Below are 14,851 nucleotides of genomic sequence, written 5' to 3'. Positions count from 1 at the left end.
TTTAATACATTTATTTTGTTATAAATTTAAGATTTTTTGCACATTTCATATGTCTACCATGTTTTTCTTGCATATTGGTGCTATATGGCCAAATAACATTACTGATGTTGACAGTCTGGTTAACACCATAACAAATATTTTAACTATTGTCCTGACAAAAATGTTAGATTGACAGATGATCTGAGATGAAACTTTACAAACATTAAGGGGAGCCCCATCAGCCTTGAAAAATCATAAGGGAAGCTTTGTATTCTGCTGGATTGTGCCATCACTATGTGGGTGTAGTAAATCTGAGTGATGAGAGGTAATAGCATGCATCAGATATCACACCAGTGTACATCAAGGGCTAAGGAAGCTGACATTTCAAATTCAAAACAATTTCCTTTTTTAACTAATTGCTAGTTATGCAAAAGTATAATTAACCTAATTAAGTAGGGTGAAAGTCAGCAATTTAGAAATCCACAATATTCTCAAGCAGCTCATGGATTACTCTTATTCATAAAGCATAAAGTGCAATGCATTATGAATCAATGTTTTCCCTTTCATTTTTTTGTCTCCTTGTTTTTATTCATCTGTCCTTGACTTGACTGATCACTTTGGAGCTAGAGGACTGAAATGGATGTGAAAAAACAAGTCAGACATGACTCCAGGCTCTCTCACTATTGTTCAGTATTTTCTAAGAAGTATATACTTCTTTTCTCTTTTTCCCCATGTGCTTAACATAAACTTAAGCGTCAGAATATATATTTCTGTGTGCTGTATTTGGGTATTGCTGTGCTATAAGGTTGATATGCCTAGCTTGGGAGTTTGTTTAATCCATTAAAATCCTTTTAATATTTTAAAATGTTGCATTATGTAGAGTCTGTATAAAATGTTTAAAGAGTAGTTTACTGCTAATGTTGCATTAATTTGAGTGCCTGAAAAAATAGATAAAAGCCTCCATTTGCAGAGTTTCTTATCAGAAAAAGAAATGCTTTGGATCGGTCATAATGATTCATGGATTGTGTGTATTGTGTGGTCTTGGTACATTTGTCTGAGGGCATACTTCTTTTCATACTCCTATTATAAGAAACACAGATTGAATACAATTTTCCAAATAAAGTCTTAACGATTTTGGTTCCTGCAGTTTTTCATACCTGTCATTGCAGAGAGTTCTGCCTTTATTGTCAGCAAATTGATGATTTTTGCTGTCTCTGTTGGAAAAAGCCTCTCTTTCTCACTTGACTTGATATCTAAATGGAGTAGTAACAAGGATGGTGAAGTTTAGTTTCACTGCATTGTTTCAAAAGAACATCAAGTAGACTTCCAGTGCACTTGATTGGAAGCTGAATATCTGAGTCTTGCCAAGAGACGGACTGGATTTAAATGTTATATTGAATTTGTAGTTGTCTTCTTTAACTTAGTGAAACAAGGGTAACAAATTTAGAAAGCCAGAAATGGGTGAGAGTAATACTGAAAAATTGTGTGAATTTTACTTAGTAAGAATGTACCTAAGTTTTGCAATCCCTTTAACTTGTTACTGTGACTGGAAGTATCAAAATAAGCAGCCATCTAGGTTCTGGAGAATGGTGTCCTGACAGGCGTATCCATCTGGCACAACTTTGTTCTTGGTGCTCATGCAGGTATAAATAGTGCTTCACTACTGAAAAATGCATTGTTTTAAAGAGAATGTATAACACTAGCATGGCCTGGAGAGTGTTATACTGTAGAACCACACGCTTTTCTGACACTTTATCTATGATGCTATATATTACATGTACTCTACTCCCTTGTATTGTAGACTGATTTTCTAAACATACTGTAGATGACATTAAGGGAAAATGTTTTATGTGGTGAAAGGTTTGCATTTTTCCCCAATGAAAGAAATGTTTTAAATCGGCATTCAGAAAAACATAGCTGTAGAAATCAGTTGATTTGTAAACTTGCAAAACTAGGTGTTTTTCACCAAAATAACCATGTTCATTAAAAGACTTTTTAAAACTGGTTTACTGTGATACTTAGAGTTGTACAGCCACACAGAAATTTGGTGGAAGTGTTTTCTGGATAAAATGACACTCTCAGGCAGCAGGGCTCAGTAAAATACAATGTTATTTTCCTCAGAAAGAGAAAAGCCTGGCAAGACACGTTCTCTCTGTGAGCGCAACTGAATTATACAAAATACAAGGAAGCAATTGTTAGAGTTTTTATTCTACAGCAAACATTCAGGCTCTAAGAAGCCTTATTTCCAGGTATCCCGTTTACCAGAGTTAAGTTTTCAACTGGCTTCTGTTGTTTAGGAATGTAGAGACTGTTGAGCTAAGTTAATAGAAACTGTAGCTCCTTTAGCAGCAATTGCATTAGCAGAAGCATTTGACTGTTTGGCTTGGGAGTGTGTGTTGCACTGTTTGGTCTTTCCAGGTGAGTTGGACAAGGTGATTGGCCTTTTAGTCAAGCATACTTATCCAAAAAGTAGTGGTGATCAATAACACATGTAAAATGTTTGATTTAGACTTTTTTTAAAAGAAAAAGAAAAAAAAAAAACGCTTTAGGAAGTTCACTCACAAGTTGATAGTGACTTGATTATCTTCATGAGAATATATATGATAATAAGGGTTCACTTATAAGATTTGTGACATTAAAACAAAGATTGTGCATTTATTTGGCATATTTTACAAGAATTCACCTTTATTGTTTACAGTATTATAAATTCAGCATTGTGACATTTTCAGAAAAATTTAATTTTCACCTGCTTTTTTTTATGAAGTTCACAATTCTGCAGAGTGTGCTTTCCTTGTATATTTAAATGGTTAATCAGTAGACAAGTAGCATATTCTGTTAAAAATTTTAATGTTGGGAGCCTTAAATGTGCAGAAAAAAATATGATTTTGTCAGCAGTTCTAATTATGGTTTTGTTGCAAGGCATTGAGCAAAGTGTTTTCAAATTAAGCTATTTATGTGCCATACACATAATTTTAACATTGTTAACAGATTAATAATTGTGAGTTGCCTACATAATTTATTGTATCATCCTATTTTGCTTATTTGAAAAGTATTGATTTCAATCTTCTTTATTTTCAGTTAAACCATTCACAACCACAGTGAAGGAAATGAGACTCCACAGAGATGACTTTGAAATGCTAAAGGTCATTGGACGAGGAGCCTTTGGAGAGGTACAAAACTTATGTTGTCGGTTTATTACAAAATGTAGTAAACCATATATATATATGTATATATTTTTTTTTTTTTTAAATTTGAAATGATTTAGGAATTTACGTACATACAGGCGAGATCTTGAAACCAGAGCTAGTCTACTGTGTTCAAAAAACTTGTCACAATAATTTCTTTTTGTGAGTCCAGAGGTTACCAAGAGGTAACTGCCAAACCTTCTTAAAAAGAGTTTTACAACAACATTTATTTATATAGCACATTTTCATACAAACAGTAGCTCAAAGTGCTTTACATAATGAAGAATAGAAAAATAAAAGACACAGTAAGAAAATAAAATAAGTCAGCATTAATTAACATAAAAATAAGAGTAAGGTCCAATGGCCAGGGTGGACAGAAAAAAAAAAAACTCCAGACGGTTGGAGAAAAAAATAAAATCTGTAAGGATTCCAGACCATTAGGCTGCCCAGTCCCCTTTTAGTAACTAGTTGTATCTAACAAGGGTTAAGTGGGTGTGTAATCCTGCTGGATGAACTAAAAAAAAATCCTATCAGAACAGAGTTCGCATTTTGAGAAGTACAGGTATGGTTAATAAAAGCCAAAGAAGAAATTGGACAGGTTGACATTTGAAGTTTACTATTGCTGGGTAAGGAATATGTGTTGGAGCTGACATTAAAACCCTATAGAGAGACAAATCAAGAATTGATTTTTAAAGCATATACTAATATGTTAATCTATAGAAGATACATATTTAATATGGCTGTTATATTGCTGATGCATGTGAGCTCATTCACTATAATTATTTTACACTACACCTTTAACTTCCTTAAATAATGGTTTATATCAGATGCTATTGCCCAGTGTTCCTTTTTTGTGCTCTGAGTCTGTTTACTCATTTCCTCTTCTAAATTCTTTTACATATAGCACATGCTCCATGAGCATTGCTTCCGTCTTGAGTTTTCTTTTTGGGTGGGTAATATAATCTTTCATTTCCCTGTCATGCATTTCCTCCAAAGAATATCCATAGCTGTAATGAGTTAGCAGGTCATATATATTCAAGTGCAGACATGTTCACACCCTTTACACCTTGGGATAGAAAGAGTCTGTAGCTAGAGGATGCTAAACCCATTTTTGTGCTACACTTCCTATTCTAGCTCCATCTTTTATTTGAAATGATGCTGTTGAGATATATAGAAATATTTAATTATTTGTGGTTAATTAACTTATCGTCAAAATTTCACCTTAATGCCCTAATTACTACAGTACTTTGATTCACAGTATTTTTGAATGTGTATGTAACTTTCAGTATTTTTAATCCATCATTTAATGTGATCAAATACACATCTTTAATATACTGTAAAACATAATTTTTGATTCAAATTACCTTCCTACTCAAATTGCTGTAAATCTACTTTACCAATACTGAAACATATTTCGGTCAATTGTAGCACTAAAGAAGAAGTAATAATAGTGGAAGAAGAAATAATATTGTCACATAAAAAGAGTACAATGAAATTCTTAATTGCTTGTCTGACCAGCATGCTTTGTGTTTTCGCTGTCCGGCACCTAGACATAGGTTGATAGATATGTAAAACAGATAGAAAAGTCCTTTATTGAGGAAGATGTCTACTTCACTATATAACAGATTTATAATTCAGTTAGAAGTAGTAATTTCTTGTCAGTCTAGAGAGGGTTATAACTTTATTACAAAGATTTTAATAGTGTATCAATCCATCTCAAGATAAACAGTCTGCAAAGGGAGATCATTTAGAACAGTGGAGACATCCTTCAAAAATCATACTGCAGAATCAGGAAATTGTGATAAGAAAGGGAAAGGTATCCCACAAGTAAATTTAACTGCCATACCACTTTTTCTGCATTTCATTTTCATGATCATACATTATCAATTTGAAATATACTGAATACTTATGGTGTGTACTGGAAGGAAAAATTGTATTATGGGGAGCCTGAGTCAAAGTCTAGACATTAATCAAAAAGGAAAGTGTGTCAGTTTATTATAATTAATAACTTTATGCAATAACATAGTGTCATAAAATGGCCCTTTATGAGATACTAATTGCACATCACCCCAGAACAAGCCACACACACCTTTTTCTCATTGGGAGTGTAATTCTACCTTAAAATTAGGGTAATATAAATATACTACATAGAAGACTACCCAGCCTTGATATAAAAAAGTGACCCAAACAGAATTGAGCACCATCTTACTGCCTCACAATATGGCATTACTCAGTGCATAGTTACATTAGTGACACATCTTAATATAATATTTTTGTATTGATTTTAGTTTGGGCTTTTTTTGATTGATAAATGTTTTCTTAATTTGAACATTAAAAAAAATGAAAATATGTGCATGTGAATTACTGCTTCAGTATGTACCCTATGCAAAAATTGACTTAAATCATCAAATCAAACTGAAGAACATTGTTGCCACTTTAAACCAGCATTTTATTAATATGGGCATTGGCAATGGTGACATGGGGCTTTTTAATGCCTGACGTAAACCAGTAGTTTCTGTGTTAATTTAGCTTATATTCCTAAGCAAGATTGATGTACATAAATGTAATAAAGCGCACCTATTTTATGAATTGGAATGTAATTTCAGGGGTGCAGGGATTGTGAGGCACAATGTACAGTGTTACATTTTTATAGTAATATTAATATTTATGGTGTTTAATTTACTGAACATTTAATTAATTGAATTTTTATCTAGTTAGCATTTATTGTGACATCTTCTGAATATGTAATTATTATGCGTGCTTTTTATTTAAATATTCCAAGGCTAATATCGATTGTCAGTTGATTATCCATAATATTGGCTTATGTAATTCATTTTGAAAGAGAAGGAAATTTGATATACTAAAAAAATCCTTAAACTGCATAATACACACTCAAAATAATATACTGTATTTTTATTTGCTTGGTTCTTTTGAATTTAATTAATTTTAATCTATGAACATTTATTTTCTAAAACAGGCATAATGGCAAAAATATAGTTTTCTTTAAGAAAACATCTTAAGTACATTTTTGCATTGATAGCTATGAGAATGTTAATATTTAAATACAGAAATATAGCACAATACAAGAGCAGATACATACAGTATGTGATACCTCAGAACTATGCCATACTTTTATAACAACTTTACTGTATTTCTCAGGTCAAACAACACAACACCAATTAACATTTTCAATGATTTTTATAGAACAGTGATTTTCTTTAGTGTCTTTCATACATTATGATTAAAGGAGCCTAATCTTTCCTGGTTTCACAAAGGACTAGTATTAGCTGACATCGCCTTAATAGTGATGACATCCTTCCTGTGTTCTGGATTTATTTAACATATTACTTACCTGCATTACTATAGTGAAAGTCCATAGACTTTGTAATATTATTACTTACAATTAAGTCTTCATCCAGGCCTGTTGGACTTAGTTTCCACATGAAGTATGCTTTAACCTCCATAGTAGTGGCTTCAAGACTACCTGTATATGCAATGTTGGCCATAGAAAAGTAAATTCCACAAGTTCCCAGTGCTTCCCTTTTAAATTATTATCAGCTAGTGCCATAGCAAGGCTAATGCAATTATACATCTTGTCTAATGCAAATGCCATTATATGTCATTGACTGGTGTCATCCCGGTAGAATGACAAGATGCAGAACTTGTTAAAGTATTTCCCATAGGCAGTTTTATTTTTATTTTGGGAATATGTAGGGTATACACTTTACATACATTTTTTTCCTAATTAATGGTTGAGATTCATCAGGAAAATGTACTGTGTTTGCTGAATCCTTATTAAGTGGCTCTGTGGCTTCACTGTATGAATTTCTTTATGTTTTCACTTTTTTGACATGTTAATCTGGACAGACAGACAATTGAGGCCAGTGACTTTGATTTTAATTTGTTTAAAACAGGATTGTGTAGGATGGGAGCACATCCAGGATAGGCTCAGGAAAAGGATATCTTTTGTCTGAGGAAACAGTGACACATACGATTCCTTTGAAAAGGTCATAGGACTTTTTCCCATATTTAGTTGGATAGCTCAGTTAGGTATTTTTTTTTTTTTGCATTAGAAGTTTTAGCCATATTGTTTAGGTGTGTTCCACTAATTGTGAGTTGATGGTTATGTATACCCATCTTAATCAATGAAACTTACTTCCTCATCTGTAGACGTAAAGAACAAAAAAATATTATGGTTTGTTGGGTTTTTAAATGTACACTGCATTGAATTATGATATATATCATAAAACGAAGAGTAAAAACAAACAATTTGCACAATTATTAGTACATAATTTGGATAACTGTTTTCAAACTTTGTTTTGCTGCCTTTTTAAAACTGCAGTCTTGTGCTCTTTTTGAGTATCATTTATATTTTCAGTCATTAACTTTAAGCTGCACTTTTGAAATCCTAAAAGGTGCAGCAGTTTCCGCTTCAGAGCTCATTTCCTCTTAAAATTAAATATGTTGCAATAAAGTCAGACCTTTAATGATGACCACATAAACTGCTATAATTTTGCTTTTACCTCATTTTTTAATACTAAATCATTATGGTTTTAACAGTTTCTCTTTTAAACAACTAATTCACATGCATGAATGATAATTATTTTAGTCATATTTTGTGTTTAATGATAGGATTCAGTTTTAACCAGGTTTATTAAAGTTAGTTGTCTTGCAAGCTAGCCTTTCACTCTTTTAAGAGATTCCTGAACCTCCTGAGTTGAACAAAAGCTCAGCAAAGTTACTTTTAGCAAGGAATTCCAATAGTGATATGTATCCTAAAGCTAGCAACATACCCTTCAAGGCTTGATAACTCAAATTGTGTGAACTAGCAAACACAAGCAATTCCCTTTCATGTTTAAGTTATGTTTTGGTAACACATCTGTTGTGAACTAAGTAATTCATGGTGCTCCTTTCTGCATTATGTGTTATTCTGCGATATAGATGTCTGGTCTCCACTAAGTCAAGGAGATAATGATGAGTTTAGAAAGTTTTAAACACTGCCATTTTTAATTATATTTTAGCTCCACAAATACTGTGTGTATTGATTAAGAACTTAACACCTCATGCCTTTTATTTTCCCCTTCTCCATCACATTCTCACTCACGGCTGCAATCTCCAGCCTGTCCACAACAATGATGTTGCCTCTACCTCGTTTCTTTATTGTCAGTTTGTTTTGTTAATTGTTATACTGATAGCTTTTAATTTCCATTGTCTCTACTGTGAAATCCATAGTGTTTTGTAATGATACTATCAGTAATAACAGTAGTGACTTCCCCAAAGATGATGGGAGAGCACTATGTTTGAATGGGGCAGAAAGTTGTGTAAATTTTCCATTTCCGGTGCCAGAAGAGGGCTCATATAATCAAGGCCCTCACCCTATAGCCGCTGTTATCATTGACACTTGCTGAGTAAATTGTCTTTTTCAGGAAAGTGTGAGCTAAACAACTAAAAAAAGTTAAAATATTTTCTATTCATATTCATTCAGCCTATACTAGTTCTATACTTCACTAATTTTGCTTTGTTTGCAAAAGTAAGTGTGTGCTGCATAATACAGTATCAACCTACAAGCTTAATGAGAACTGGCCTTATTATTATGTCATTAAAGAATGGAAAATGCCTCCTTAGAGAGTGGTTTGATGGCTGCAAATAACCTTTGAAGAGATTCTGATAATGTCATTACTGGTGTTATATGCAATCGTAAGGTTGCCGGTTCGAATCCCGTAAATGCCAAAAGGAACTCTGCTCTGTTGGGCCCTTGAGCAAGGACCTTAACCTGCAATTGCTGAGCGCTTTGAGTAGTGAGAAAAGCACTATACAAATGCAAAGATGTTATTTTAGGAAAAATAGTGTCATATTTTGGGATTCTGGTACATAGTAATATTTTTCCTCCTTGAAATTAATGTTGCATCTTTTAATTGCAAACAAGTTTACCAGGAAATCATTATGCTCATAAAAATGGGTAAGGTTGTCAACAAAATGTGTGTGCGTGTGTGTAATGTAAAAAATGTCATCAATATGAACAAAGAACACAATCAATAATTTGCTAAATAAGATTCTTAAGCTATTTAAATCTGTAAATGTGTGTGACTCTAGCAGCAGTATTTAGCATACATCTATACTAATAAAAGGCAAAGGCCTTACTGACTGACTGACTCATTCACTCATCACTAATTCCCGTGTAGGAAGAAGGCTAAAATTTGGCAGGCTCATTCCTTACAGCTTACTTACAAAAGTTAAGCAGGTTTCATTTCAAAATTCTACGCGTAACGGTCATAACTGAATCCTACTTATGTACATATATACGACCATAGCCTGCAGCTCGCAACTCTGCCTCACACAGCGACCGTCACCCATTACCACGCCTCCCACGTAGTTGGCTGCCTGTGTATATTGCACCCCCCCATACCCACGCCTCCCATGTAATTGAGTGCCTGCCCATATAAGGCCGTCCGTCAGCAGCAATCCAATAGACATTTGTCATGCCTAAGACGAATACGAAATTCGGGAGATACAAGTTTAGTGAGAAGACGCAAGGTATAAACAAGACTTTTGATCACTTTGTAACGGAGTTAAATTTGCTGGTGAAGGACTGTGCGTATGCAAACGAAGATGAGATGGTCAGGGATAGAATAGTGTTTGGCACAAACTCAGCAAAAGTGCGAGAGAAACTTTTAAGTGCCGGGTCTGAGCTAACATTAAATAAAGCTGTGGACATCGCAAGATCACACTAGATAGCACAAGCACAGCTGAGAACCTTCGATGCGTGTACTCTGAGCGGCTCACGTGAACTGACTGTGAACGCAGTACGCAGACAACAAGCAAGAGCTCCAAAGAGCGCTGAACAAAAAACGAATTACACAATTGAGAAGGCAGCAAAAGAATATGAAGCGAATGACGCGTACAAGCATATTCATAAGTGCAGCTACTGCGGAAACAAAGCACACGGTGGAAAAAGTCAATGTCCAGCTAAAGGAAGACAGTGTAAAAAATGTGGTAAATTGAACCACTTCGCTAAAGTTTGCAGGACTGGGAAAGGTAAACCCGTGCATGCAATGTGTGATGTCTCAGATAAAGAGGAAATCCTTGATGACAGCAACACTCATAACAGTCACAAAACAATTACATTGATAATCATGTTACGTTATGCTTAAAATGTTTCCTTTTCTTTTTCATAACTTCTTTAATACACTACTTCTCCGCTGCAAAGCGCGGGTATTTTGCTAGTACACACTAAAGAAGAACTAGGGCACACAGATAATGAACAAAATAGTAAATGACCCAAATCTGTCACAGATTCATTGACCTGACACTTCCCTCTGACTTGCTAAGGCAGTGACTGATGTCGCTTTCTGGTTTGTCATTTTATCTTTTCAGCATAAAAATGAATTCAGTAAATTTATCAGGTTATATGAAGTATGTTTAATCCCTTCTTTACAGCCACTAAAACTGTTAAATTCTACTTTAGACAGGAGGATAGCATGCAGTTTAAACCATCATTTAATCATCATTTAATCATTAGCCTAGACATTAATGGTTGCAAACTGGGAGGTGTTTTGTAATGTGTACTTTTGCATGATAGTCTGCAGTCTGTATGAAAATAACTAAAAACGTAAGTTAATGTAAGTTTTCCATTGTTATTGAAATTTAAATCACTATGATAGCTAGCTTGAAACTGCCTACATTGTCATGCAAAATTTTAAACAACCCTTGCCTAAAATGTTAACTTTATTCGTTTTGGTGATCATTGCATCTCCTGCTCAATTAACTATTCACATTAACAGGCATTTTAAGCAAGGGTGACCAAACTTTTGCATGCCACTGTATCTAGTTTCAAGTTTGTTATCATAGTTCTTTAAATTTCAATAACAATGGAAAACTTACATTAACATACAATTTTAATTATTTTCATATATTTAATTAATTTTCCATTAATATAAACAAATATCATTTTAGTTTATTTTAGTCATCTTAGAAGATGTATTGATATTAATTATTCTTTTCTATCAAAATATAGGACAGGGGAGTAATAAGTATGATCAGTCATCCTACTATAATATTGTTTCATTTTTAATATACACATGGGAGTTGGGAGTCATGCTAAGAATGACTGAAGAAGTAACCTAATGAACTGCCGACTGACTGAACTGAATTCTTGATGATGTGGCAATTCTACTGAATACTGAACTGAAGTACTTCTAAGTCACCACTCCATTTGTATAGCTGTTAATAAACTAGAACTGAGGTATGTTCCTAAATGCAAGAAGTAATAAAGACAGCATTAAAGCTGATTTGAAAACTGGAGTTGTGTAATTATACTTCATAATTCTCTTTTGGTACTTAATGCCATGTGTTGAATTAACCTTAGGTTAATTAAGGGAACATTTCAATAAACCTTGAATATAAAGCATTTCAGTAGCCAATTCTGAAAAAAACCACAGAAATTATGCAGGAAAAATAATTATCTTACAATCTAAATGTAGAAAAGCGTATCCCATTGTATTCTTTGTCTACAAATATTTTCAAGATAGCTGAGCTTATTTTTGTGTGTTGTGTGCCTATTCTAAATACGCCAACTACTGAAAAGTATGTCTTACATTTTACTCTGCATCCTGTTAATCAGGGCTTTTCTTTATCTAAGTGTGTAGAGCATCACCTTAGTAAAAGACCTAAAAAGTGTTTCAGTAATTAAATGTTTATCTAGATTTTTTAGTTATTAGACACTTTCTTTTAGCTTTCCAATAATTTATTTAAAAATGCTTCACTTTACAACTCAATTTTTTGTGGCAAATTAATGTAATCCATGGGTGTAAAGAAATAACTTTGTCTTGAAAAAAGACATAATGCGACTTTTGGTTCAAAACATCTTAGAAGTATGTATTATATCAAGTTTTCTCATGTCTTACACATACTCTTACTAGTTTGCTATGCAGGATATGATTTTCTTTAACCATGTTAAATTCCTTAAATACTATTAGCGTGTAAATAATTTTAGACTTAAGTATTTAAGGTTGTTTATGCATGTATTATTGTCAGTCACATTTGTCATTAATTTCTTCTTTAGTTTTATATTTTAGTCATTCTTTGTTATATTGTCATGACCAGGTGCAAAAACCAAAATGACTTTGTTTTGTTTTTTTAATTTTTTTTTTTTTTTTACATATTTGTATAATTAAACTTTCAAAATAACTAAACAGATATAATAAACATGGAAAATTTTTTGAAACATAATATACAAATGTCAGTTAAGGCACTTATGCATGTGTACATTATATGCAGTGAGTACAGTATGTATTTTGAGAAGTTTTGGCATGTAATTTGTGAATGCTGTAGTATAGTTTGTGCACTTCTTGTCATTTGCAGTTGCAGGAGCATGTGAATTTTCCCTTGGGCATCCAAGTTTATTCTCTCTGTGCATCTGCTTATCATTCAAATTTCAACATGTTAAGTGACAACCTTTTCTCTAATATGATTTACACTTCACTGTTTTTTATTTTTGTTTTTAATTTATTGCTTGAGTTTTGATTAAAGATGTATTTCCTAGGAAATGGCTGCAACATTGAATATATCCATAGCTAAACTGAATTAAACAAAAACCCATAGGAGAAGATGACATTCTATTAACTTTCTTGTAAATACTTATTAAGGAAATGCTCAATTTAAACCTCTTGGGTTTTGAAAACTAGATACAGAAGAGATTTCATGAAAATGGTCATTATATTTTGGATTTATTTTGGCAGAACAATGATTCCTAACACATTTTTAATGTATGAAAGTGCTGAGCTCATGCTTCCAAGTAATTAAATAATTTTGGTGTGTTTCCTTTTGGATTTAAAGACACACTTCCTCTTTTTAGATCACCTATTGGCAACTCTGTAGTAAATAACTATTCCTGTGGCTTATAGACCTTTGCTTCCTTGTCTTTTAAAGACCCAGAATAGCCATGTTGCGGCTTCCAGCTGTAACTTTGTTTTTCAGTTTGTTTAACATAGTTTGCATACACTGATAACCAAAGTGATTTTTTTGGGTGGGTTATAAATTGTGCCATGATAGCAAATATGAGATCAGTGGCAAATCCTTTGCCTTGAGAAAAGGCAGTCTCAGAACTTAAGTAAAAGCCTTTAAAGGTTTTTGTATGTCTCACAGAAGACTTTTTATTCAAAAGAATGAATAAAGAAAAAACAGGTTATTTTTAAATTGTTTAAAGTAATTGTGAAAAGTATTTGGAGTAAAATTGACAAATTATTGTTCCTAAGAACTGAAGATATATCTGTGAAATGCAGCTGATAGAAATATGCAGAAAGGTGTGCCACATACCGCTTATAGTGAATGCATTGATACACATGTATAACCATGCTCCATGTCGGAATACTTGAGTGTCAGCTGCGCTATTAGCTGTCATTAATTTTTATCACCGTTCATACATTTGCCGTAAGGTTTGCATAGAGTTTGAAATTTTGTCCTGCATGATTAAATTTAGAGCTCAGTAAGGAGGGTTCCTCTTGAACACCCAACTCTTCACAGAACACCTTAGAAATCCTTACCCTGTATTCTTCTTGTCACTGAATTACTGAACAGCTTTTTACTGTCCAGTTTTCTATCTTTTTATTTACTGCGCTCTTGACTATTTGTTGTTTGTATAGTATCTAGACAAAATGCTAATTATAGCACTACACTACTGAAGGTCTGCTATTCTTAATTAACTATTAAATTTGCACTAACTTGTGACATGCAGATGCTTTGTATGGTTGCTGATATTTATTTAGGTTATTTCTTTAATGCTGCCTTGAGTAAAGGTGCCTTCTTAATATAGTAATACAACTTAATAGTAATACAACCATACTTCAAACCTGCCTTTGTTATGCCAGACGACCATTTTTTAAATATTTTATTCAGTTAAGGGTACCATTTCAGGGTGCAAAAGTTTATTTTAACACTACTGGGCACAAGTCAGGAACTGTTGCTGGATTTGCTTCTAGCTCCCCACTGTTCACATCCACACCTACTCACAGCAGGCTAATTTAAATTTCATATGGCTATGAACTATTTATTTATTGTTCCATTAATGTTATTTACTGTATATGCTTGCTTTGTTATGTGTAAACTTATGCACAAGGTGCCCCACCAGCAGGATACTACCATATTTCAAAGTTGTTTGTGTTTTTTACAGTAAATCCACAAGTCATTCTAAAGCAGTAATGTTATTTTTACATACCAAAGGGTGTCTTATTTAAAAAAAAAAAAGAAAAACGTTTCCCATGCTATGTGCTCTCCTTCATTAGTAAAATATGTGATTTGCTCACTTATGTATTGTGGTGAATAGTGTGTCACCGCCAAAATCTGCTTTTATGTAAGATCCTGTCAAGCCACATACAATGAAAGACTTATTGACATTGGATTCTGACTGGAGCTAACTAAATTGCACACCTTTCCAATGATACTGTATATAGTTGTCTATAATTGATCATTTGTACTACATGTCACAGCTCTGTGTAAAGGCAGGAAATATTTCGTATGCGACAGCTAATATTTACACACAAGCTTCTGTGAGAATGCATGCAGATTGCATGGATGATGTGTAGATTTGTGAATTGATAGTGACTTGTCAGTTCAATTTGATTCTCGATTTGTGCCTGATGATTTGCGATTTGATTCAAAATAATATGTTATTTTTTTTAAAAATGTATTTT

The 14,851-nt window shown here is 33.2% G+C and overlaps 1 protein-coding gene across 8 annotated transcripts in view; it reads left to right on the top strand.

Moving 5' to 3' along the window:
• cdc42bpb (CDC42 binding protein kinase beta (DMPK-like)) overlaps nucleotides 1-14,851 on the top strand; it is a 197,624-nt gene that overhangs the window by 57,314 nt on the left and 125,459 nt on the right. For all 8 annotated transcript variants that reach the window (XM_039740965.1, XM_039740970.1, XM_039740968.1 and 5 more), the window contains exon 2: nucleotides 3,058-3,149. In XM_039740965.1, coding sequence (XP_039596899.1) covers nucleotides 3,058-3,149 — 92 coding nt within the window. The remainder of the gene's footprint in view (nucleotides 1-3,057; nucleotides 3,150-14,851) is intronic.

Source organism: Polypterus senegalus, chromosome 18 (genome assembly GCF_016835505.1).
Source record: "Polypterus senegalus isolate Bchr_013 chromosome 18, ASM1683550v1, whole genome shotgun sequence".
NCBI lineage: Eukaryota > Metazoa > Chordata > Cladistia > Polypteriformes > Polypteridae > Polypterus > Polypterus senegalus.
Note: the sequence above shows the minus strand (reverse complement) of the source record. Positions and strands in the feature narration are given on the sequence as shown.